This window comes from Asterias rubens, chromosome 4 (assembly GCF_902459465.1).
Source record: "Asterias rubens chromosome 4, eAstRub1.3, whole genome shotgun sequence".
NCBI classification, from domain to species: domain Eukaryota; kingdom Metazoa; phylum Echinodermata; class Asteroidea; order Forcipulatida; family Asteriidae; genus Asterias; species Asterias rubens.
The window spans coordinates 8194085-8220973 of record NC_047065.1 but is presented as its reverse complement, the minus strand read 5'-3'; the positions used below and the strand labels follow the sequence as shown (position 1 = coordinate 8220973).

Sequence of the window (26889 nt, the reverse complement as noted above, 5' to 3'; positions counted from 1 at the left end):
TCAAGTGCCAGTTCAAACACAGGAGGACCAATCACAATTCTTTCCAATTTGATTAGTTCTGTGTTGAAAAGCATCCATATTTTGCTTGAAACAGCGGACTAGTAAAATGTCAAGCTACGTGTACATAACTGGTCCTGCTGCAGCAAGTTACTACAAAGTTGAGGGCAAACCCCGTAAAAATTTTGGTGAAGAGATTTCTGAAACCACTTTGAATTACAACAACTACTACAATTTTTAAAGTAAATCAGCACCGTTATGGGCCCCCCTCGGAAACTTGATATTTTGTGGATTGAATAAGGCCTATTTTTAGCCATTTGGTGCACAATATATGCATGCATGTTTCAAAGCATGAAATCAACTACGTAAAAAACAACTGATTAATCACAGTTTTGTCACAATTTTGTAATAATTATATACATATAGCTCGACCACTTGTTTCCAAATTAATATTAACTAATGTGTTTCTTAAATAACCCATTACCTCAAAAAAATATACTTAACACCCTAAAATGTATTTAATGTGAAATAAAATGTACACATGGTTAACCTATTGCATGATTAAAAATACACAATAATCTTAATGTAAAATAAGTTTAAATAACAAAATTTGCATTGTGTATATTTTCAGCATAATGAAACATGTTAGTTATTTGCTGGAGTGTCCCATCTTGGATACAGAATGCACGTAATGTATAGCTATACACATCATAGAGTTATATAAGCTACACATCATAAAGTTATATAAAAAAAACTAGAAGTGCGCACTGACCTATATACGCAGGCGGCCATTTTGACAAACAGGCATCGCAGAGCATGTGTTTGTGCGGCCATTTTGTAAGTTGACAAAACAGCATCGCGTAGCATTCAATAAACACAAACTCAAACGTGTGGTTCATCAACGCGCATACAGAATGGCGGGCGCGTGTGTCCTTGCGGTCCCGTCGCGTTTGCGCAAGAAGCATCACCAGAACGCCCTCTATGTAGTTCTTAAATATAACTTTAGGCTACACATCTACCACACATAGTTCATACCCATCAGCCACTAAACAGTGTTTTCTTTGTTCAAGTTGTACCCTGTCAATGAACTATTTGGAAAATGGAACAATAGAATATCCATAGTTATAAAGACTTCCTGAAGAGTAGGGTTCACACGGTAACATGTTTAAATTAACATCCTTTAAAAACATAGCTTCCTAAAATAATGCTCAATTCTATTTGGCAGCTACCTGCTCTTTTTAAGTAGGCAATTATTTTCCTATTAACAATTTGTCAATTTAGGCAAGCATATTCCTTTGAGTCTATAAACAAGGAACATTGGATTAATTATGATTATGCCGAGGCCACTCACCCAACTTGGTTCAATGGTGAAACCACATGGTGAAGCAAAAAATGGATGTATCTTATATGACCCAACATACATGTACATGAATATGTATGAAATAACAACCCTGTTTAAGCTTTCAAAATCATCCATCAAAATTATAAGACAATAATTGTTGAAACCCTGTAATTGGACTGTTTTCTTGTTGAAACCCTGTAATTGGACTGTTTTCAAACATTGAAACATTAAATTTTGGACTCCCACATGTCCCAAGACAAAAACTAACTCATTTCTCAAAGGCTATCAAGAATGTTTTTTTTAGGGTGCATAAGTTTTCCACTTTGACCTTCTTTACACCCGGTAAGTATTGAGGGCATGCAGGAACTGTTATTTCAAATCTTACATTAGACAAGTGCACACCTTTGAGAACAAAGTTCAATTTATAAATCATTTTATAAAACTCTAGTATTGCTGGATGGTTTCTTCGGTATAGGGTATCCTTAAACAACGATTGGATTGGGGAGGGGGGGGGGTGCAAAATCATTAACAATTTGGTTTTTGGAAACTCCATTTTAAAAAGAGGTTGTAAACCACTGCACACTAACAACCCTCACATATCACATTAAGTTTTTAAAAAGAAAATCCAGTTGTGAAGGCACTTATGAGTGTTAGTAATTCATTTTTAAAAGCTACGTCAGGTCTGCACAATTTGTATCCTAAAAAAAACCTAAAAACTTACTATAAGAAATGTTATATATACATGAGTTAACAGCTGAGATTTTGTTAATAATTGCACAAGCACAGCAAAACCTAACAGTATCGTACATTTACAAATGATGTGTCAATAATAAAAGGCATACATTTCAATGGCATATCCTGAACAGATTGAGTAACAATCAGATAAACATTCTCTGGTACTTATAGACAAGTCTACAAACTTCAGTTTGGGATACATTGAGCTTGTTCACATCCTATGCACCATTGCACCCAGTGTTTACTCGTTGCTCATTCAGATATTCAGCTTGCCAAGGAAAGTAATTACTGAAAACTTAATTCTACCCGATGCTCTGGAATTGGAGGAAACAGAACAAAGTAACATTTGTGAAAATAAAAATAATTTGCATTTTACACAAAGTTTCAAATCATGTACACTTACAATACTTGTAAAGAGCAAATAGATGCAGCTTACGTTGTTTTATACAAGTTTCAACGCAAGCATTTTTACATTAAAGCCATTGGACCCTTTCGGTACAGAAAACAAAAAAAATTCACAGATTTACAAATAACTTACAGGGTTTACAGAAGGTAGTGGTGAAAGACTTCTCTTGAAATATTATTCCATGAAATGCTTTACTTTTTGAGAAAACAGTAAAACAATATCAATTCTCGATAGCGAGAATTACGGATTTATTTTAAACACATGTTATGACACGGCAAAACGCGCGGATACAAGGGTGGGTTTTCCCGTTATTTTCTCCCGACTCCGATGAGCCTAAATTTTCACAGGTTTGTTATTTGATATATAAGTTGTGATACACGAAGTGTAGGCCTTGGACAATACTGTTTACCAAAAGGGTCCAATGGCTTTAAAGGCAATCAGTTATCAGAATCACAGTCAATAAGATTAGAACTTTCTTTTTCAGGTGGTGTTAAGACTTGCTAGGCATTTATGTGGTTGAAAGACTGTTATTCAATAAATTGTCATCACAGAAAAAATTCAGAAACTGTGCACTATGAAACTTTGATAAAGTTGATGTATAAAGTACAAGGCCACTCATACATGTATCAAAAATTCAAACCAAGACAGTTTGTCAAAATGTTGCATTACCGTCGTCAGTTTTATGAAGTACAAACCCCCAGATTATTATGCAATGATCTACCGGAACAAGAGCTTTCATGCACATTCAACTGTGATTCCATTCTAAAAAAATGAATCAATTAGATCACATAATGACTTCAAGTGTTACACAAGCAAATGCCAATACAGCAAAGACATGTAATGTTCTCTGCACTATTTGACAAATCTCTGCAGTTCTTTGCAATATTTTAGCAAAACCTGAGCAACTGAATGTGACTCTAAAGATCTGAACATCAACTGAAGTGTACATGTAATCTCCTAATTGAACAAGATACAATACATTTCCAACAATTCCATCATCATCCTTTGAGTAGAACAAAATAACACCTTACCTATAATAGATACAGTTACAGTGGTTTCATTTGCGATAATCTACATAGCTATTCAGAAAATTTGAAAGGTCTTGATTCTTTATATAAACAACTAGTAGTGTTTATGTGGCACACAGATTTTTAAGGCACAACAATTCTATAGGTTATTGTAACTGATTAGATGAGTGTATATTCAGTAATATAAAACAGCATCTACAGTGATGAAAGCATAAACAACCACAAATATTATATTTGGCTATTGTTTAAATCTTAAAGGCAGTGGACACTATTGGTAATACTCAAAATAATTATTGGCATAAAACCTTTCTTGGTGACAAGTAATGGGGAGAGGTTGATGGTATTAAACATTGTGAGAAACGGCTCCCTCTGAAATGCCATAGTTTTAAGAAAGAAGTAATTTTCCATGAATTTGATTTTGAGACCCTCAAATTTAGAACTTGAGGTCTCTAAATCAATCATCTAAATGCACACAACTTCCTGTGACAAGGGCGTGTTTTTCTTTCATTATTATCTTGCAAGTTCGATGACCGATTGAGCTCAAATTTTCACATTTTATGCAGTTGAAATATGTACACCAACTGTGAAGGCTAATCTTTGACAATTACCAGTCCACAGCCTTTAAGAACCCCTTCAATTAAATATGCCTAGTAACTAGACTATTGTTTTTATCCAACAGTTCTTGCTCAGTTTTGACTTCAACATAGCCAAGTTCTCTCAAAGTCTCCCGGCATAAGTCTTGCATTCTTAAAGCCACTTTATACGGAACATGGTACCTCCATGCTTCTGAAACTTTGGATGCATCTCTGGAAGTTGAGTAGTAAGTGTTAGCGCTCTTATCACTAGGTTTGACCATACTCTTGGTGTTGTTCAGTATCCACTGCTGAACGCTATTTGGCAGAGGTCCCATGCCAGTAAAATCATAAATTTCTTGTGCAAGCTCCATGGGATTGTGTGCAATGTCCTCATATCGGACTAATTTATACTTTCCTTGGATCCAAGCAGGTTGACTTCGAATAAACTCCAAGTTTTGCTTGATACGTTTGCACAGATAGCTTATGCCACCATCCAATGTTTTACCAAGCTCAAGTGAAATATTGCTACTTTTAAGCCTAGATCTTGAGGTGTATGTTCCACGAGGATCTCGCACAAGATGGATAATCTTCAAGTTGATTTCTGGGTCATATGCAAGAGATTCAAGTGATGATATACTATAGAGCCTAATCAACTTGGCTGTATAGTATTGCTTCTTCCGACAAGCCTGTGTCAATGGTAGAAGTTGAAGCGGCGGACATCTTTTCTTGACCATTGAGCGCAATATGGCTGATTTAAAGGTAGCATTGCATAATGGAGGTTCTATCATAATCCTACTACTGGCCCGATGCAGAGATTCCATATTGAGGAAGTCAACTAAGTAAGGCGTTTTGTTAAACTCACACTTGACAAGACGATGGAGGTAATCAGTCATATTAGGGTACACCTCCTTCTTCCACTCTGTCAGTTTCAGTGGCTCAAACTGGAAAAATGTGTCAGGATTTTGATTGAAAAACTGGCCAAGAAATGAAGAACCAGAACGTCTATTTGTTACAATCAAAACCATAACCCTGCCTTGACGCAATGCTGTGGATTCCAACTTGGGCACGATAGCTTCAAAGTAGTGCTCCTCAATGCTTCCCATCAAGTCACCAGACACTTTCTTGTTGGTGGGTTGTTCAATTTGCATATCACGAATCTTGTACTCCAGTAATGTTTGAACATCACTTGTTTCCACTCTTGATTTCGAAACGCTACCTTTCAATTGCAGAACTGGTTGTTTTCTTGTCTTGGTTTTGCTATAAGATCTACTAGTAGTTTGTGATTTTCTGAAGTAGTCAGAGCCTGATAAAATGTTACTTTCATCTCGATCTGGGTGTAAGAGCAACAATTCCTGATACTCATTTATTTCCCAAAACATACTCTCTCTTAGTGTCTTAGATTTGGCTCTGAAGAATTGTTTATAGTCCACATAGTTTAGTTGAAGTATGATGAACAACAGTGAGCTACTGAACAATACACTGTACACAATGAGGCGATTTCTTCTGGCCATGGTGGTTCTGTTCATTCTGCTGACACTCAGTCTTCATCAGATCCTGTAACATATGAAGAACAAATTGGCATTCATAAATACCTCAGACAGTTTCGCTATTCCTATTGGTGGAGAGTGCGTCACGTGGGTGTGTATAAACCTTTGTTTATGACCAGTAAAAAGTGTTACTTGCACCTGTGCTTAAAAGACAGTTTCTTCATTCAGGTATTGGTCGAGAGCAACGGCCGGGACAGTTGTGCCACATCACGCGACGCGCACTTCATTCCCTTATAAGTAGTTGTTTACCTGATCGAGCCGAGGGCCTTACCATTTTATAGCTGGAGGGGTGTTGTGTTGAAAGAAATCATTGAAAAACTATAATTTTTGCGTTTATTTTAATTTTTGACAAAAAAGTGCAATGTTTTTTGACCGAAAAGGTATTTATGAATGGGAATCAAAGTGTGTTGAATTGGTTTTCAACTTGTGGTTTAAACCCGCCGAGGTCTGGTTCTTGATAATTTACTTCGGCTTTGTCTCGGTAAAATTATCAAGAACAAGGCCTCGTTGGGGTTAAACCACTACTTAAAACCTCTTCACAACACATTGATTCCCTTATTCATCTTCATGTAAATTCCTCCATTGGTCAGTTTGCAGATGACACCTTCATATACCACTCTGTGAATTCGCAGGATCATGAAACAGTTAAATTACAAAATGATCTTGATAACCTTGTAAGTTGGTCTCAAAAGAATGCTCTGACCTTGAATATTTCCAAATGTAAGGTTTTATCTTTGAACCGTAGCAGATCTCAAACTAAACCTACCTACTATGTGCAGGGCCAGTCTCTAGAAACAGTTGACAATCTAAAATTGCTTGGAGTTACATTGTCTTATAATATGTCTTGGGATATGCATGTTCAAAACACAGTTTCTAAGTGCAATAGATTACTTGGTTTTATCCGCAGTGTAGCTGGTCATTCATCACTTGAAGCTCTCTTGCAATTGTATTAGTCTCTGGTTTTGCCTGTTTTAGACTATTGCACTCCAATTTGGAATCCATACTTACAAACAAATATTGCGGCTGTCGAAAAAATTCAACGGACAGCCACTAGAATGATCCTTAAACAGAGACGCCAAGATGAACCTTATGAGTCTAGACTTGCTCGCTTAAATTTATTTCCTCTTAGTAAACGTCGAGAGTATCAAAGCCTATGTTTGATTTCTAAATTGCTTATTAATGGTCAAAGTGACAGTGTTCCCATCCTAAGTTTAATTACCATCAACAGCAGGCATACTGACAAGCTTTGTTTTAACCATTTATCATTCAAGAAAACTTCTACCAAAAACAGCTGCATTTTCTCTTTTCCAACTAAGTGGTCTGCTCTACCCAATGATGTTAAAAACTCTCTGCTCACTGCTAATTTCAATATTTTTAAAGGGAAACTAAAAGTTGCGGTTTATTCCCGATAGTTCCTTTTCTGGCAGTTTTGTAAACTGATGTTTTTTATCTTTTCAGTTTTTATTGTTGTCTTGCATCCATGTTTTGTTTGTTTGTTTGTTTGTTTGTTTGTTTGTTTGTTTGTTAACCTGGTTATTATGTGTAATTGTTTGTCTCTTGTCCTTCCAGGTTGGACTGACACACCTCTTGGTGACAGTGCAGGCACTTTTGTCAGTCCTGGCAAACCTGGATTGTTGATGTCTTTTTGTTGTCCTCAGTCGTGTAGTACTTTGTCTTCTCTTTTACTGCCTGTCCTCCTTTTTTATATCTTGATAATGTTTTTAATGTTTTCCAATCCAGATGTTTATATTTATATAGGCCTATTTAATGTTTTTAAGAGCTTTATCCTTTACGTATAAAATTTTTGTATTTTTGTATTTTTATGTGAATTGCCGAATAAATAATAATAAATACCCCAGACAGTTTCTCTACTCCTATTGGTGGAGAGCGCGTCACGTGGGGTGTTTAAACGGTTGATAATGACTAGTGTTTATAACCGCCTGGCCTCCATCTATTTCAAAGCGCACGCGTAATCTATTTCAAAGCGCGCGCGTAATCTATTTCAAAGCGCGCGCACGAATACACACAACCCACCCGCAAAATACTCTCTTCACAAAGTTTTTAAACAAATATTTCAAACCTCAAACTTTCAACTGTCAAAGTGTCGGTAATTGTATTTTTTTCCCCGTTTTTGAACAAAAGGGCATTTATGAATGGGAATAAAAGAGTAGTGACTTGTTCTTACACGTCCATTTAAATCCTTGCAGGGTCGCTGCCGTGCGTAAAAAGCCCTTCACCTTGGCTCGGACTTTAATCACACGGCAATTCGACCCTGCCGGCTTTAAATGGCCGTGTAAGAACTCGTCATTTATTCCCTTATAATTTGTTTCCAAGATGGCCGCTTAGTATTTCAAATTAAACAGGCCACAAATTCACAGCCATTCACTAATATTGTTTTATGAAACAGACGGTTACACATGTTCAAGATCATAATGTGTTTGAAAGGATGGATTAAAAAAAAGGTTGTTTTTTTTTACACAAAAATCGATAAATAAAAAATAGTAAAAGAAAGGATGAGGCCCCCAAAAAGGATGCGGGCGGGAACAATCAACTTGTATATTTCATATTTGGCCTTACATAATACATCAATTTACCATGCTCAAGAAATATCTCAACAATATTACTTAACAGTCATAATCAGAAAAGCTTATCACTGACTTCCAGGGACCAACTTGATCCTGAAGACATCAGAACTCTTATATTGTGTAGTCCAAAACAAACATTTACTTGTGTTTTTAATGACTGCTTTGTCAACATTGACCATAACTGAATAATAAATGCACGCTGGAGATGTGTGTATGCTTGTTAGAGCAGACTTTTGATACAACTCGTTTGTGCAGCATGCTGCCGCTGCAAATCACGGGTTTGGGAAAAGAAAAATCCACCCAGTCATTCAAGAGTTTACAATGAGTTTTTCCTTTATTTATCACTTCATTTCAATTCAGTTTTTAATAAAAATACATGAATTCATGGCCACCATGGTAGCTTCAAGTCCTACAACGCTGATCAGTTGTCACAATAACGATACCAATAAAAAAAGAAAATGGGCTCAATTGCTGCAACCATCCAAATAGACCATTACAAAAAGAATCAAGTGTTAACTTCAACACTATTTGACATAAATACAACGCAACACGCACTTTTTGGGGACATACAATGTCTGATGTGCCGCCTGCCAGTCACTGCACATCCACACAAACAAAAGACCTCTAACATGCACACACACAAAAGACCGCAAACGTGCACTGCCTGTATGTACACGCACTCGTGACTGGATTTATACACCAGGCGGCTTTTCCGCTGACACCTAAATCTTGTTTATTTTGTATTCATTTTTTTTTTTGTGGGGGGGGGGGGCATTGCAGTTTAATACGCTTGGCGGCTTATTAGCCGAAGATTAGAGTCCTACTAAAGTATAAGTACCAGTACTTCTCACTGCTGCTGGTATGGTTTAGATTTATACCCTTTTAAAACTGTAGGCCTACCCCATTGCTTCTGTAACCCATTACTCCTCTAACTGTCTGCAACCGCAATCACAGTTGTATTCTGATTCTGAGTTTTATACAAAAGTGCGATTCACCGCTGCTTGCTTGCTGACAGTTAGTTTTGCGCATGTGCAAATTGTTGACGAGCGCCCTCCTGTGTAGAAATCGTAAACAAAACATAGCATTTCAACCGTTGAAAACGATTCGGGTCATCACGATCTTCAACCAATTTAAAAGCCACGATGGAAAACTAAACATGAATATGCAACGAAATAAGTTGCGATGGTGGGGTTTTGAGTCAAATTGATCCTTCAAAACCTACGTAATGTATATTTTCTTGATGAGAAATAGACCTCACAAGTAAGCAATAACAACTAATGTAATCCACTAAAAATTGGGAGAGCAAACCCTTTGAAAACAATTCCCTGTTTATTTTTGTAACACATGACGACGATCTGGTGTAAGCATTTTTATCAACAGTAATGTACACAAGCAATGGGCAATTGTCGCTTTTTGTGATGTGTGCATTGTAATAAACATTGTGCATTGTGTGCACTTGTTTAGTTTGTAAGTGAAACATGTGGGCACTGTGGAAGAGAAATAGTCGGCCGCATCAGAAAAACGTCAGTGGAATCGCACTGATTTTGATTGATCCATAGGGTTTGCTGATATATAAGGCCAAGTAAAATAAATAACATGTTGCTCGTCCGTTTTTTTTTGAAAAAATTGGTGAGGGAGGTCCTTGTTATTTGTTATTTTCGAATTTGTTGTTATTTTTTTCAAGATGGCCACCGTGTCTAAGATGGCCGCCATAATAATAATAATAACCCGTTTTTATATAGCGCTTTTCACACCCGGAGGGCGTCCCAAAGCGCTTCACATTATTACCCCTGGTCACTGGGCCTTAAATCACTCCTTAAACCATCTCAGCTCCCTGGTGGGGAGTATACAGCCTTGTGCAACATTAATAGGCGCTACTCGGCTAAATCAATCACAAGAACTATCTCTGCCCTCGCAGGTACCCATTTACCCCTGGGTGGAGAGAAGCAATTATAGTTAAGTGTCTTGCTCAGGGACACAAGTTTCACGACCGGGATTCGAACCCACACTCTGCTGAACAGAAGCACCAGAGCTTGAGTTCGGTGTTCTTATCCACTCGGCCACGACACGTATTTGAAGATGGTTTTATGGTGTTATGAGTATGCTCTGTAGGCCATGTCCTCAAATTCTGTGTGTGTTTCTGTGTCGATTTTGATACATTGTTTAAGGGCAAAACATTTCGAAGTACCAAGTTGCTCAATATGCGTTGTGATAGCATTTTTTGTAGGCCCACATGTAAGAAAGATGATGAAATTGCTCAATAAAAATGAAGGGTACAATTGAAATAGCTATCAATAGCATGTAAATTGATTTCAATGATTTTTTATTTTTTTTTTTTTAAATCACAAACAACAAAATCAGTGCGGCCGCCAAAATCGAGGCGGGTGGGGACGAGCAACATGTTATTTATTTTACTTGGCCTAAACGGAACGGAATAATTTCATAGAATAATAATTGTCCTCTACAACAAACATTGATTTAATAATCAGGGAAATTCAATTTTACTCACAAACGCCAACAAAACTCACTGTGACCTCCGATTTGGTCTCGGTTTCAAAGTCATAGAAACATGCACAAAACAGCGACGGGGTCACTGCTATGAATAATTTATCTCATGTTGAATTTTCTGAAAATCTCGCGCATGCTCAAAACTATTAGGCACTCGACGTAGAGCTCTGAACAGCGGTGGATTCTAATGATCGTAAGATGACAAATGGTCTAAAAATAGCATACTGGCCCCCAAAAAGAAAAATGAAGACGCCACCTTGAAAGGTACAAAGATCGGAAGTCCTTTTCCATATATTGCATGAGAAAAAAGGACTACATGTACATTCAACTATACATACGGACATTTTTTAAAAGTTATTTAGCTCGCTGGCTGTAGTTACCCACCAGCACCAGGCTACGGAAAATGGCCCTCAATAATGTACAATGATCTAAAAGGCCTATTTTTATCTGACTAACTGTTTTATGACTAATTTGTTTTCCCACACAGATGTAACTACACACGGTTTGTATAATTTTCACCATCACGATGGAAATTACCGATTCTGTTTTAAATGTAAAAATGTTGCCCTGTTGTGACCAGGGTTGATGACTTCCAACATGAAGTGTTTTAGAACTAATGACATAGGCCCAGAAATAAACTGCTCAATGTGCATAGATTGATGCTCAGACATTTGAAAAATTACACCGGTGTTTAGTTTAGGTAGGGCTGGTTTCTATTTGGAGGGAGAATAAATCGACGAGCCTTGGACTTCACATTCAATTTCGAGAAGAGACAAAATATTCAAAAATCATAACAGAATCAAAAAAATTTCCCCTTCACAGTAAAAAAGCTGTGAGATTTTGAATATTTAGATAAGCCCTAACATGTAACTTTACCTATGCCACAGAAGAAATTGAGGTGCAGACACCTACAGGGAGCCTCATCAACATAGTAATCTACATTACCATCGGGGAAAACCCAGTTACTTGGGCGGTGCACTAATTTTTTTCAAGAATCAGTTGCAATAGCACGACCGATAATCAACAAATTTTGAACCAAAAGTAGTTGCGCCCAGTATACTGGGTCTACCATTGGGTTATCCCTGCCCCCTTCCTTTGTAAAAAGAAATTATGAACTATCACTACAGCCTGAGTACGCTCGATGAGGTTCGTTCGTTCTGCTACCGTCTCCTCAGTCGTAGTCATACGTATAGTTGCGATAACGTAACCCCTCTGCTGACGGCGTAGCCGGAGGTCGGCAGGAGGGTTACGTTATCGCAACTAATAGTCATAGTCATAATCCCATGGCCAAGTCAAGTCGTATAATTATACTTCAAAGTTCAAGTTCGTATTAATGGGCCATATTTTTTACCGCGTGAGGGCGCTCTCAATCACTTCCGGGGGTATATTCATTCATACCCAAAACAGTTATTAAAGATTGGAACACATTACCACCACAGACATCTAATCCATCACGGCCAATAAGACTTTTAAAGGAGCCGTTATAATCCACCTCTAAAACAAATTGAAACTACGGCGCAACACTAGTGACAGAACGCCTATTAATCTGTGCAGGGCGAATCGCGTATACCTCCAAAAGTGATAAAAGTACTATTTATAGCGCCCTCGCGCGGTCAAAAATAAGGCGCATTAAGAAATTTAACTTTAAGTTTTATTTAGTTTATTTTAGGTGGGAGTATGTAGTTCGAGGGACCCTGTTTTTAAAATATTCTCCAAGTTTTTCAAAAGAATCACTTCAGACGAAAGTAAAAACCAGGATAATGCTCTTTCCCTTTCTAGTTTTAAAAATTTAAACAATTCATGGACAGCTCTTGAATATAAAAAAGAAGTTATGAAGATTTCTTAGAGCAACTAAGATCGCGCGATGTTCAAAGTTTGCGCCCGAGCTACCCATGCGCAAATTTCAAAATCACGCAAGGGGAGTGATTCTGGCCGTGTCCGAAACGGCGACTTCGGCTACAGCTACGGCTAGATCGCGCGCGTCTGCCTATTCTTCAACACTGGTAGACGCGCTGATCTAGACGTAGCTGTAGCTGAAGTCGTCGTTTCGGACACGGCCTCAGTTTACGACGTAAAAAAAAAGGCCATCTTAAAAGATTGCGCAACACCTCGTAAAATCAAACTCACCTCACAAGGCCGTCGGTCGGCTCAATCCAACTCAAGCTCAATACAAACTTTCATTCAATCAATAATATTTAGTCATCTGTCTTGTCACGTTTGAAAAGGCGAGCTACACACTAGCGTGTTCGTGAACTCGTTAGGTAACGTTAGGTAACCAGCAGACACAAGACTGTAAAAAAGCAGTGTTACTTACCTTTCTTCTCCTTGCAATGTTTGAGAACGTGTAGAACACAACAAGCAGCGTTGCTGTGGCCGTGGGCAAGTTTCTGTGTACACCGAGTACGAGACGGTATGCGGAGCATGCAGTGATTCTTTACTACGGATTCCGTACACACAAAGTACACATACTTACTACTACTTCCGGCCGGCAAGTTTTCTTAAAGTTTTTAATTGGCCATGTATTGAACGCCGTGGGGGCAACGAAACTTTTTGAGATGAGAGATGAGCGGTTTTTGTCGATTGAACTTTAGTTGTTGATATCCACTAAGTTTGCCAAGTTGTCCGGTCCGACGTCTTTTCCAGCGCTGTGCAGCAAACACTTCGAGCCGTCGTGCTTCGAGAATCCGGAATACACTTCACATTTTGACATGAAGAGAAAAGTTCTTTTCTAAAACATGACGCCATCCCAATCATTTTTCCAGCTAATAGGGAAGTCGAAGAAGGTACCTGAAAGACGTAACGAACCTAAAGGAGCATTTGCCTCAACTTTGAGGTTTTTAGCTTGCGCCAAGCGTCACTATGTTGTGTTAATTAGTTAATAGTTTATTCATAATATTCCACACATCAAAACACATGTTTTAGTGGCAAAAGCTTTATTTTGACAAAATACAACTTCCAGGTGACTTTAATATTTGTTTAATTTTAAATCCACGGTACGTGTCGTCCCCGGGCTCCTCCCCGCTTTTTTTTTTTTTTTTTTTTCGGGGGGGGGGGGGGGGGTCCGACAAAAAGGGGGCGGCATGCGCCCCCACGCCCCCTGGATCCGCGCCTGAATCAGATCGATCAGGGGTCGATTTCACAAAGAGTTTAGGACTCGTGTTATCTCGTCCTAACTTAGGATTAGTTTTAAGGTCTGCATGCTACAGTGCAGGGTTGGGACTCGTCCTAAGTCCTAAGATTAGTCTTAAGTAAGGACGAGTTTTGTGAAATCGACGGCAGAATAGATAAACTGTCTTTGGTATTACATTTTTTATGAATCCATTGTTGCATGCACTAAAAAGTAGCCTCCCATCCGCCATCGCTCCCCGCCCCAGCGGCCAGTCCAACACCTACCGATGAGGGCGCTTCGCGGAAATTTGTCAAAATGGCTCGAACAACAGGTTTTTAAGAAGATTTGGAGGTAAGACTGAACACCATCAAACGCAGTAACATATTTGCAAATAAGTTAACGAAAAGTCAACAAAAGAAACAGATCCGTAACAGAAACTTGAAAATGAAATTGGTTTATTAATAAATTAAATTTAAAACCAATCAATCAATATAATTGATTCCCTTCTTTGAATTATTAGAGTTGGCGTGTATCCTCCTCTTACCAGTTTTCACGGTATCCTGCCTTTTTGTTTGAATTGGGAAAAAAATAATGATGCCCTATATCAACCGATGCCCTAATTATCTTCATTTGTTAATATGTAGTATGCAAACATATTAAAACTTGATGGACATTGAAATGTTCACACCACACACTAAAAAGTGTGAATAACTACTGGCTTTCAAATCTGATTTTTATTTGTTTTTTTTTCTTAATATTTATTATAAAGTGTATAAATAAACAGTGACTATTGAATCAACAAGCTGATGTTAAAATTTTAATATTAATAATAATATTGATATGAGGGTTAAAAAATAAAAATCTCAAAAAATATTTAAAAATGGTATAAGGCACATGGCTTCCTTAAGCCTCTGTGTTTTTTTCCAGAATGTTCAGCAAAATATTCAGTCACATGATTTGATCATCATGATTTGTGAATTGAAATAGTGTTTGATGAAACTTTTTCGTTGGGCAAATATTGTTATAATGGCCACAATATTATGACATATTTTTGAGCCTTGTAGAAATGCCTAACATACAAAACTTTTTGCATTTGCAAGTGCAAATAAACCAGTGGAGCCTTACGTGTTTCTAAGTTTTGGTCAAGGGAGAGGAGACTCTTTGCTTGGCAAATAAAACCACACAATTTTTATCTAGGGACTGTTTACATCGCGCACAGAGAAAACAGGACCTCCTACGCTACACCTAACTAATGCATTTGATAACTGGCAGACACTCGATTTACATCTTTTGATTATGAAAATGGTTATAAACAGTAGGTTTGGTCTTTTTCACAAGTATTCAACCTGAAAGAATTGTTCTCACAACGACGTGTCGGAAACAAACGCATATAGTTTATATATACATACCCTCATTAAATCCAACTGCTACCTTCGTTCATAAAGTAGTAGCGAGTCTTGCAAAATGGCAGTTTTGTAAAACTTATCTGTTTTTGTGTGAAAAGTAGCTGTGAATAAGTCACCAATTGATAGCGTTAACCTTGTCCAAATCAAACAAAGATTCAGTTTTCCAGAAGACTAAAGATTATTAAATCCATAGAAAACAAAATATCTTGGAAAAAGCTGCAGTAAAATTGTGAAAAATTAAGTTAACTTTTGCGTTTTCGGGACCAGATATTGACGCGTCTAAATTTCTGACCGTCCATTTTGTCGATTGCCACAAAAAGTATATTTTCAAGAATACTGGATGGTGCTCTTTCTTTGGAGATAATGTAAAAAAAAAAAAGTACATGATGTAGAATTTGTTCAGCTTTCCAATAGTATTGACATATTTATGGGTCATTACAGTTCTTTGACATATCTATTTGAAAGATTAGATTAGACTCTTAACTGTGTGTCTATGCACTTTTTTTTGGTATCATTAACTATCGCAAACAAGCGCAAAGCAAATTTGTATAGAGAAGGTTCTTTAAAAAAAAACATCAAAATCGGGTCGATGGTTAAACGCAGTGCGGCACTGCACATTCGGACACATAGTCTTGGTTCCAAGACCATTGGTGTTGCGCGGTCACACACAACCAACGTTCCGATCTATGCACGCACGGCAAAAACTGTACACGCTTGTAAAGAATGAACGTAGCGGGCGCTCTGTTTCTCTGATTTCCGGATCACACCGTGTCTACGCAAATTGCCATTTCGATGGTCGTGTCCCCTTACTTAAAAATGGCGTATCAGCAAGCGTTGCTGCGTGAGTGTGGCAACACCAGTCTGCGAAAGATTGCGCAATTTGCTGATACACAAAAAATAGACCGAATAAGAAACACCTGGCGGCGACGTCCGCCCGGGGATTTATTGGGTTTAATTCAGAATCAGAGAGGGTTAAAGTAAATTACAGTCTGATGGCCTTTTTTAGCTTCTTTTCATTGTTCCAGGTTACATACATGTTTGAAACTTAACTTATTAATATTTGTTACTAAGATAGAAAAAAACAAAAAAAATAGAAATTCAGAGTTTTTTTATAACAAACTCTTGGTGTTCAGTTTCCGGGAGTAAAAGCCTGGTGTGAAAAACAAATATTGCATCTTGCTTTGTTCTCAAAGTTTGTAATAAATGATCAAATTTGCACAAAATTGCACAAAACAACATGATGGCGTCATCATGACGCCATTTCGAGTTCAAGAAGTTAGTGTCTTTGACTAACAATACACCAAGTTTCACCTCAGTCGAACTTTTAGTTTGGCAGAAAAACAACTTTGAAAAGTTCACCTTTAAAGCAATACCACATGACACATGATGACTAGTTCTAATGATGCCGTCATCAAGCTAAGACGCCACAGATAAGTTGCTATTATCTGGTTTTAAAATGAAAGACAACTGACCAGATTTGTGGACTTATTACAATTTTAAACTTTGTACACAGGTGGATTACAAATCATCACCATATGAAAGAACGGTCAAGCTTGGCCGTAGTCAAGCCGCAACCTTGTGTTTGCACCAAGTCCTGTAGTTTCTCCACGTGACCACTTATTTTACCGTTGGTAAGTAGTGTGTTAAAATTTGTTATTTTTGTATAACTCCTGGAAAACCTTTTGCAGAGTCATTTCATATATCGGGTTTTCAAAATGAATGACAAAGAAACAGATTAGTTGACTTAATTACGACATGTATTTTACACTTTGTACAGGTATATTGGGTAGATTGCAATTAGATTGGTAATTAGCTTGGCCCTATACAAGCCCACAACCTTGTGAATGCACCAAGTCCTGCAGTTTGTCTACTTGACCACTTACTTGAACTATGGTGAGTAGTGGTTTAAAGTGTTTTTTTGAGGGCATTTTATAATACAGGCAAATGCAGAATAGAACCAGCGTGAGCTTGAAATAACTCGTCATTGAGTCTTTACATGTAAATTGTTACCTGTTGGCTATTGGGAGAAATACAGAATTAAACAACTCGATGTTGAATCTTTAAAGAGTCATTATGTTGAATCAGGTTTTAAATGTACAGATTTGAAGACTACTATTTTACACTTTGTACACAGGTACAGTAGATTGCAAATCGTCACCATATGAAATCACCAGTAAGCTTGGCCGTAGTTAAGCCCACAACCTTGTGAATGCACCAAGTCCTGCAGTTTCTCCACTTGACCCCTTGTATTTTGACTTTGGTGAGTAGTGTTTTAAAATGGTGTATTTTCTAAAACAAAAATTGGGGGGGGGGGGGAATATAGGGGTTGCCAGTTTTTAACACTTGTTATATCGAAATTGTTACCTGTATAAATAGAGAAAGAAATAAGGGAATAAAAGGGTAGTGGTGACTTCTTAAACTGCCGTCTAAAACTGGCAGGGTCGTGGATGTGCTAAAAATGTGCCTTTAACGCCCATGAGTGCCTCTGGCATGGCCAGGACCCTGCAAGGTTTTCAACGCCAGTTTAAGAACAAGTCACTACTCTTTCATTCCCATTCATAAATGCCTCTTTGGTTTAAAAGGCGTAATAAAGTAAGGCGTCTTGTCCAAACCTCCGAGCCGTGCCATTCTGCGTGCATTTTGCGCGAGTCCGTGGATTTTCGAACAAAAGAACCCTTAGCAACCAGGCAGGTCCACGGCCAGGAGACTTCAAGACTCCAAATCTAATTCTGAGGTCCAGATCTAAATCAAGTTCGTGGAAAATTACTTGTTCTCGAAAACTCACTTCAGAGGGAGGCGCTTCTCACAATGTTTTATACTATCAACCTCTCCCCATTACTCGTTACTAAGTAAGGTTTTATGCCAAAAATTATTTTTAGTAATTGCCTTTTATTCTATTGAGAGATGTGCATAATTAAACCAGCATGAGCTTGAAATGACTCGTCATTGAATCTTGCATGCAAATTGTTACCTTTTGGCTATTGGGAGAAAAACAGAATTAAACAAGCGATAATTTGAAGTAACTCGTTGTTGTAGCTATTGCAGACTCATGTGGTATCTGGTTTTAAAATGAAAGACAACTGCCCAGATTTGTGGACTTACATTGTAACTATTTTACACTTTGTACACAGGAGGCCGACCTCGCAGCACCTGGGTTGGCCAACTGGAAGCAGACTTCGAGTCCCGGGCTTGGCAGCTGTGGCAATCAGCAGCAGAGCGCTTTGGTTGGGCAGCTCCACGTCCCCCTGATGGGTCAAGAGAATGATGATGATGACACAGGTAGATTGCAAATTGTCAGCTTATGAAATCAACGGTAAGCTTGTTCGTTGTCAAGCCCATAACCTTGTGTTTGCACCGAGTCCTGCAGTTTCTCCACTTGACCACTTGTTTTGACGACGCTGGTCAGTAGTGTTTTAAAATGATTTCTTATATATTTTTGTAAAAAATACATTATTGGTTTTGACCACGTTGATTACTTTGGTTCTCATCTGATCTCTGAAGTTAGGCAACATCGGGCTCGGTCAATACTTGGATTGGAAGACCGCTTGGCCAGTTAATTTGAAGGTGTTCTGCAGCCGATTTCACAAAGAGTTAGGACTCGTCTTATCTCGAGTTAGGACAAGTAACTCTTCCTAACTTAGGATTAATCTTAAGGTCTGCATGCTATCAGTGCAGGGTTGGAATAAGTCCTAAGATTAGTCTTAAGTTAGGAAGAGTTTTGTGAAATCGACGGCTGGCCAATATTGCACATTATTATTTTTTTTAATTTTATATTTCTTCATACTTCTTCTTCTTCTTCTTCTTCTTCTCAGCGTCCCTTGTCCGCTAACAAAAGCACCTTTCCCAAATTAGTTACATATTCATTAGGAGAGGAAACCGTTTGAGTTACGTCATGATGATGTCATCAACTCTTGAGTTATGAAAATTCAAAGTTTATTATTTCCAAAAATCATAACTTTTGATCTACAAGATGGATTCTTACAATCGATACATCATAGGAAAGGTCGTTAAAAACTCTGTAAATGCCTCGCAGACATTACCCAATTTTGGTCTTGTCTTCCGGTTCAAAATCGAGGTTGAAAATTCGAAAATTCATGTATAAAGAACTACGAAACTCCCCCATTAGTTGCACGTAAAATTTTTACAAGTAGGCGACATTCCACACCACGTGTAGTGCATTGTGGTGCATTGCAGTGCACAGTCATTCCAGTGACTGCGCCATGTGTTGTTTGTTTGAATCTGTGTTCGAGGCGTTTTCAACATATGTACTATGTACATTTTCCTTTCAGTAATAGTTAGTCTCTTCTACAGTCGTCAATTTTTCATATGTTCATTTTTCCTCAACCACATCAGCCATTTTGACTATATATAAACCATATGAAAGGGGGTTACGTACATGTACATGTACCTTACAAAAATGGAAATTTTTCTTTAATTTTTCTTGACCTTTTGACCTGTTAAAACCGGAAGTGACTGTAAAATAGTTGAAATATGCGTTTATAATGGCTGTTAGATTGAAAATCCTTTGATGCTCTACCATCACAGCATACAAGTCTGGCAAAGGTCTGCTAAAAAAAACAAAAAACGATGACGTCACCAAAAATACAAAACATGATGTCGATGGTTGGTTAAAGCTTGAGGGTCGAGAGTTATAAGGCTCTTGTGCGAATACTCGGGAGTGGCATACCGCTTGTATTATTACTATTAATATTTTTCTTTGTTCAACCCCAAAAATCATTAATATTTTTAGTGACTCTTTTTTTTTTTTTTAGTAAAGAGATTCGAAAGGGATTTGGTTTATTAAACAAGGGTATTCACTTTTTCATAATATTAGTATTTTATTATTTCACTTTGCATGGTTTAATCTCTTTTTGGAAGCAGTGGTAGCTCTAAAAAGAGCTGTTGGTTTTGTTGGATATCTTGGCTGTTGATTTATCGGGATTCGAAAGGGGTTGGGTTTATTTGCACGGTTATTATGGTTTGTTAAAGCTTGAGAGTCGAGAGCTATAGTATAAGGCTCTTGTGCGAAAACTCGGGCGTGGCATACCGCTTTTTTATATCATTACTATTAATATTTTTAGTTACTCTTTTTTTTTTTTTTTTAAGGGATTCGAAAGGGATTCGGTTTATTAAAAAAAGGGATTTTTTTTTATTCAGAGGCAAGGGTATTCATTTTTTAATAATATTAATATTTTATTATTTCACTTTGCAGATTAATGTCTTTTTGTAACGGGATTTTTCTTTATTCAGGGGCCAGAGAATTCACTTTTTAATAATATTTTATTATTTCACTTTGCACGGTTATCTCTTTTTGGAAGCAGTGGTAGCTCTGAAAAGAGCTGTTGGTTTTGTTGGATGTCTTGGCTTTTGATTTGTTGGGATGGCTACAGATCGAAACCCTCAAAGTCGCTGTCTTCACTGTCGCTGCAAAACAGAGCGACCAGCTCCTCACGAAGACCTTCCGCATCACCAGCGTCTTGATCTTGATCTTCTCGTTCTTCTTCCTCCGCTCCCCTGATAATCTTTGCCTTGATGAAGCCGTTGACGATTGTGGAGGGCTTAACCGCCCATCTGCAGACCTCAGCGTGGGTAGCTCGCCTCATCCTCCCTGTCGCTGTGTACGTGTGCAGACCCTCCGCCATCCAGTTCTCCCACGCCTGACGGATATGCAGTTTAAATACTCTGTTGACGGTGATGTCCACATGGCTGGAGTTTCTTGGTCAGCCCGCCAGGAATCACACCAAGGATGGTCTCGGGTCAGCCTTGAAGACCTTCCAGATGTGCTCATCCTTGTGGGCCGTCATGGAGTCCAGTACCAGCATGGCGGTCTTCTTGAAGAAGGCGTCCGGGCGGCCACGGTAATACTTCTCTGCCCACTCCTCCGTCACATCTCTGTTCATCCATCCTGCAAACATGACAAGAAATATAATTATTAAGTCACAGAAAAAACAATATGGTGAGAGAATAATAAATAAGGGAATTTAAGAAAAGTGGGAGGCGGCAATGGAATAGTTTGAATGATTGGTTTAAAACGCACTGTTCTTGTTACACACAACCACCACACCAGAGGGCAGCTTCTCTTTAGGTTTCTATTAATTAAACTTTCGCGAAATAATTAAGTGAATTTAAGAAAAGTGGAAGGCGGCAATGGAATAGATTGAATGATTGGTTTAAACCGTACCGTTCTTGTTACACACAACCACCACACCAGAGGGTAGCTTCTCTTTAGGTTTGGTGATGCGTTTGAAGATGACCATCGGCTTCAGCTTGTTCCCGCTTGCCGTACATGCTAAAACTACCGTGAAGTGGGTTTTATCATGTCCGGGGGTAGTTATAGTCACTGTTGACGATCCCTTCTCGTTGACAGTTCTGTTCATGGGAGCGTCCAGCGTCATATGCACCTCATCCATGTTCAGGATCTTGTCCCTCGAGAGCGCCAACTTGGTGATTGTTCTGTTCCGCAAAATCGACAAAGTTGCTCATCAATCTCTGCCAGTCTGGAGGGAGGCGCTGACTGACGGTTGTTCTTGCATGCACGGACAAGTCATTTCTCTTCATAAAACGATGGCACCAAGCAGGACCATCAATAAAATTGGTGATGCTGCGATCTTCTGCAATCTGCCTTGCTCTAGCCCTGATGACAACGGTGCTCAATCCATGCCCTGCCTTGCCGAGCACAAACTCCTTGACATCTTCCTCTAGCTGCGGCCATCTTGGTTTTCCCCCTCTCATGGCCTTCAGATTGGCTGGAAGCTTCTCCAAGGACGCCTTCTGTCCTCTCCACCGACGAACCATCGACTCGTCCAGGTTAAACTCTCGTCCTGCCGAACGGTTCGCGTGACTTTCAGCAAACGATAGCTTTCCGTTTCAACTCCAAGTTGTAGCTATGTCTTCGCTTGGATGCCATTTTTAGAAAGTAGTCATGACGATGATATCAGTAACGATGTTGGGTTCTTTTGTACTGCCCTATTAAGCAGATCAATAAACATTGCGATGTCAGGATTGGTTCTTCAAGAGTGGCGGGAACGTGACCCTGATTGGACACTGTGTGATCCTTACTTGGATACTCTGCTGGGGTATAAAATGCAATGTTATTAACAAGAAGAACAGGCAGGTTCTTGAAGATGAAGGTTTTAATTGAAGGTGTCTTAGCTGTTGGTTTGCGCCACTATGCCAATGATGACCTAACTATTGGTGCAAGATACACCCTATGGCGTGATTTCAACAACAGGCATGACTTCAATGCGGTGGCAATAACAGATAATGATAGGAGAAAGAAAGCAAGTCTGAAACAAGATGCGGCCAGATTAATGTCCAAGTTAATGGAGAGTACTGACCTATCAGTCAACATGGACATCAGTCTGGCACAACGCTGCAACATAGGATTTGTCTGCAGAAGCAGTGATAAAGCAGAGAGCGAAGATTTCTATCTAAGGAATCCTTTGCCTTCCGTTTTGTTTAAAAGTAGACAAAACCAAAACCAAACAAAAATCCACTTGTGAACAGGCAGCCAGTGCAATTGCTGAAGGACTGGTGTAATATGGTGTCACTTTTTACACGCGCACCATTGTAGACGTAGCAGCAGCATTGTGGACTTGTTGCAACTTGGCAATATCATGGTCTGGCAAATGAAACAACAAACTATTATAGTAGTCTAAATATGAAGTGATGAATGCATGTGTAACATACCTCTTTCAAAGTTTGCCATTGTTTTTTCTTTCTACTGCTCTTTGGTGTACCAGATTTTTCGGGGATAACTGCTCAACAGTGGGTGTTGCTTCCTCATCCTGAAAACAAGCAAACCAGTAATACTTTCAAAAAACTTGGAAGAAAATTGTAGATTTTTGTGAAACTTAAGCCAATTAAGTGATCATTGTTATAAAAAGAGAGACTCCAATGTCAAATAACGGTTTTCATTCACCAATCTTCCAATAGATAAAGTCCATAAAAGTTTCTTACCTACCTCATGTTAACTTTGGAAACAAATTTTGAGCGCAAAAACTGTCAAAAAACAAAAAAAGTTTGATGATGTCACATTTCAAATGGTCTATTCTGCAACAGTCTTGACCAGCACTAAAATTCCTCTCTGAATAACAGACCTACTTTGTTTGCAATCCGGTGTTGTCATGTTTCAAATTTTGACATAGTATAACGAGAGGTTTTAGACTATTTCCGGTTGACAAGCCAAGGCCAACTCAGGGTCATGATTACCCAAAAGCTAATCACCACAATGAGTCTATCTGGAAAAAAAAAATCAAAACTGGCTGTGTACTTCTTGAGATACGATCCCACTTCCGGTTGATCTAGAAGTGGAGGTCAATATGGGGTACTGTTTTTCAAAGTTAATATTTAATGGCTAATTATAAGGAGTCTATAGCTGAGAAAGTTTGATGTTCCAAAGAGAACGCAGAATTGGATGAAGTCTTTAAACTGGCAAATTCCTCATATTTATTATTTATTTATTTATTAAAAATATTTATATAGCGCATTTCCAATAAAAATTGAAATTAAATACAATAGAAAGCAAAAAAGCACACACATACAAAGCACAAGAAACAGCCCATTAAAGAATAAAGAAGTATACGTAGAATTAGTAAAAATATAAAACCTACGAGAAAAGCATTGCAACGAAGAAGTTAGACCAGGAGCATTAAAATTCTTTGGAAACAGGAAAGTTTTTAAAAACTTCTTTAACATCTTTACATACAGAAACATGTGCATACTGCTGCAATGGTCAGAGTCTGGAAACTGTTCATAATTTTATAGTCGTACCTGATTTTGTTAATTTTGGAGGTTCCCATCAGTAGTTCTATGTTTGATAAATTCTTGATGTCATCCAGTCGCAGTATTTTCAATGTCTCCCGTGGGTCCTGACTGGCAAATTCCTGATAAAGGATCTCTGCAATGAGCAGTCTTGATACTGTTCATAATTTTATGGTCGTACCTGATTCTGTGAATTGTGGAGGTTCCCATCAGTAGTTGTATGTTTTATAAATTCTTGATGTCATCCAGTCGCAGTATTTTGGTATTACAGGCTCTACGTTGGATTTTTTCTAGCATGGCACTTTCCCCAGAAGTGAGGCCTGGGTGCCAAGCAGGGGCAGCATACTCAGTAATGGGTCTGACATAACCGTTAAAGATGGTATTGAGGTCAAATAATGGCATTTTGAAATGTTTTAATGTCTTCATGAGATGGAGTCGGCCAATTGCTTTCTTAAGAATGTCTTTGATGTGAGATCAGTGTGTTATCAGTGTGTTATCACACTCAAGTGTGAACGCGGCACAAAATGCTTGAACTTGCTTTCGGGATTGCTCCTCCTTGGATCCTCGTAGAAGGATCTAGTGTAAACGCGGTGCAAGTAAGGTGTTATGCTAATAAATATTTTGAGTATTCACCAATAGTGTCCATCCAATCCCTCCTGCCTTTGCATAGTTCAGTCTGTCTTGAGGTTTCCTTCCTTTAAACTGCTGGCATTCAAACAGTGTATGCTTCTCCTTACACAGAGAACATTTCTTGGTGTCAAATTCATTTGTTTCCGTGGTATCTGCTTGGCCCATCTCGGTTGCTCTTTCGAGCTGACTGATTCATAAACTGGATTATTCACTTCTTCTGCCGCATCTTCTATGAAGGAGACTTGGTCTTTTATGCTTGGTGTTATATCATTCTTTTTCTGAATGTCTCTTACTAATAGGATCCATCTGTAGCGAAGGTAGTTTGGCAGTTGTTCCACAATGCTTTTAAAAAAACTATAAGGTGCCCTTTCACCTTTGACCTTCAAAACCCCACAGCTAGAGGGGTTTCATAGAAAACTCTTAAATCATCTCCCATTTGGTTGAGAGCAATGTCGTTGTGAGCTGACCTGGTTACACCTTTGGTCACCCTCTGAATACAGGCATCTGCAACCTTATGCTTGTTTCCAAAATTTTCTTCAGCAGCGTCTTAGCTCTTTGGTAGCCCTGTGTAGCCCTGGTTGTCACTGCAGTGTCTCTGGGGGGCATTCTGGGGGAGCAGAAATTTCTTCTGGACTTCAGTCGGGGCCTTGCTGGAGCATGGCTAATTAGGGGGCGGCGAGTGTCATCCATCTGCTTTGAGCGTTCTATCCGGCTTGTGACAGCTCTCCGGGTGTTGGGAGGGGCTATATGACAGCCAGTGTGTACAGGTGCCCCTTTTGCGTTGGTCTCAGGCAGCCGGTGATGATATGGCATCAGTCATTGAGTTCCGGGTCCAACTTTGCATCATGTGTGGAGCGCCCTGACAGGATATGCGTACTTGGCAACAGAATAGCCGAGAGCCAGTGCTGTTGATCGGACGGTAGGTGGGTTTGCTCCCCACTTGGAGTGTGTGAGTGATTGAGTAGATGGTTAGTACATGTAATTCTGAAGCGCTTTTAGTATCATAATTGCTCTCATCAAAACCAACGTGTCTGACTCGTCTTGAAGATTTACAGACACGTGCAAAGTGTCCCATTTTCTTACACTTTGGGGCATTTTCTGTATTATATGGACCATTTGTAAGTCTGAAGTTCAGACCCTGATACTTTTATAAGTGATAGCTATTTTGTTGAAATAAACATTGTAATATCCTAAGAGGTACCCGACTTGATATTATTCACAATTTTGACAGTCCATGCCTTTCAACTAAATCAAGGTAGAAGATTTTGAATCCCTAGCATTCAGCATTTTTGACGGGCTGGAAATGGCTCTCTTTTAACATTGGTCTCATCACAGACCGATGTTAAATTTGAACTAGACTTATATTTTTGTTGTAACAGTAACAAAGTGTTCGGCTTGCGGGAGTACACAAATACAAGCCTGGTGGACAATTAATAAAAAGACAAATCCATGAAATAACGCCTTTTCACACAGCATTTTACATGCACTTCTGGTGAGACAGGTCAAAAGGTCAAGAAAAGGTCACCAACATATTAATAATATGTAATTAATTTTTGTAATTATTTTTTGTGATGTTCCTGATAAAGCCCTTTCATTTGATGTATAGATCGTCAAAACAGCTTTAAATGTAATTGAGGAATGGAAATTATGAAATATTGACGACTGAATGGAAGACTAACTAACCGAATGGAAAATGTATGCTGATAACACCTCGAATGTAGACTAAACAAAAGCTGTGATTTTTTTGAATAAAAAAAACCCCAAACTACGACACAAAGTTTTCCCAATCGGTGTCCCACTCAAGTACTGATTGGACCCAACAGTGCTTAACTTTGAGAGTGTACCATTCAACATAGATAATCCCATAATGCATCATTTGACCTTCCGGTACGAACGTAAGGAGGGGTCACACGATTTTGGCGATAACTTTTCAAATGTAGCCCCAGTCTGATCTATCATCAGATGCCCAAAAAAATATGCATATAAAAGCTGTACAATTCAAAGACTTACAGCAATTAGCAAATGGTAATTTTTTAAACGTAATTCCACACCTGATGACGTACGTGTAACTCAAACGATTTGCTCTCCTAATGAATATCTATTTTTATTATTGTGATACGGTTTGGGGCAACTCAGCCAAAGTTTTTCTTTCCAAACTTGATACAAATGTACAATCCAAAACAGGGGTGCTGGTAAAGCTATCCTTTTCCTTTACTTCCACGCACACTATTTTATCTGTTCTTGGCGGAGTCTTTAAG

At 38.6% G+C, this 26889-nt stretch overlaps 1 protein-coding gene across 1 annotated transcript; it reads right to left on the bottom strand.

The window, feature by feature from the left end:
- Positions 1–4062: 4062 nt before the first annotated feature.
- On the bottom strand, positions 4063–13187 carry LOC117288782 (carbohydrate sulfotransferase 1-like). The gene is made up of 2 exons (XM_033769618.1): positions 13038–13187; positions 4063–5637 (listed from the first exon to the last, which is right to left on the bottom strand). Exon 2 carries the CDS (start codon positions 5607–5609, stop codon positions 4146–4148), a length of 1464 nt encoding a protein of 487 aa, XP_033625509.1. The 5' UTR covers positions 5610–5637; positions 13038–13187; the 3' UTR covers positions 4063–4145.
- Positions 13188–26889: the final 13702 nt, after the last annotated feature.

Bases quoted from the DNA above. Each gene is read 5' to 3' on its own strand.
- LOC117288782 (XM_033769618.1), bottom strand. From the start codon at position 5,609: ATGAACAGAACCACCATGGCCAGAAGAAATCGCCTCATTGTGTACAGT.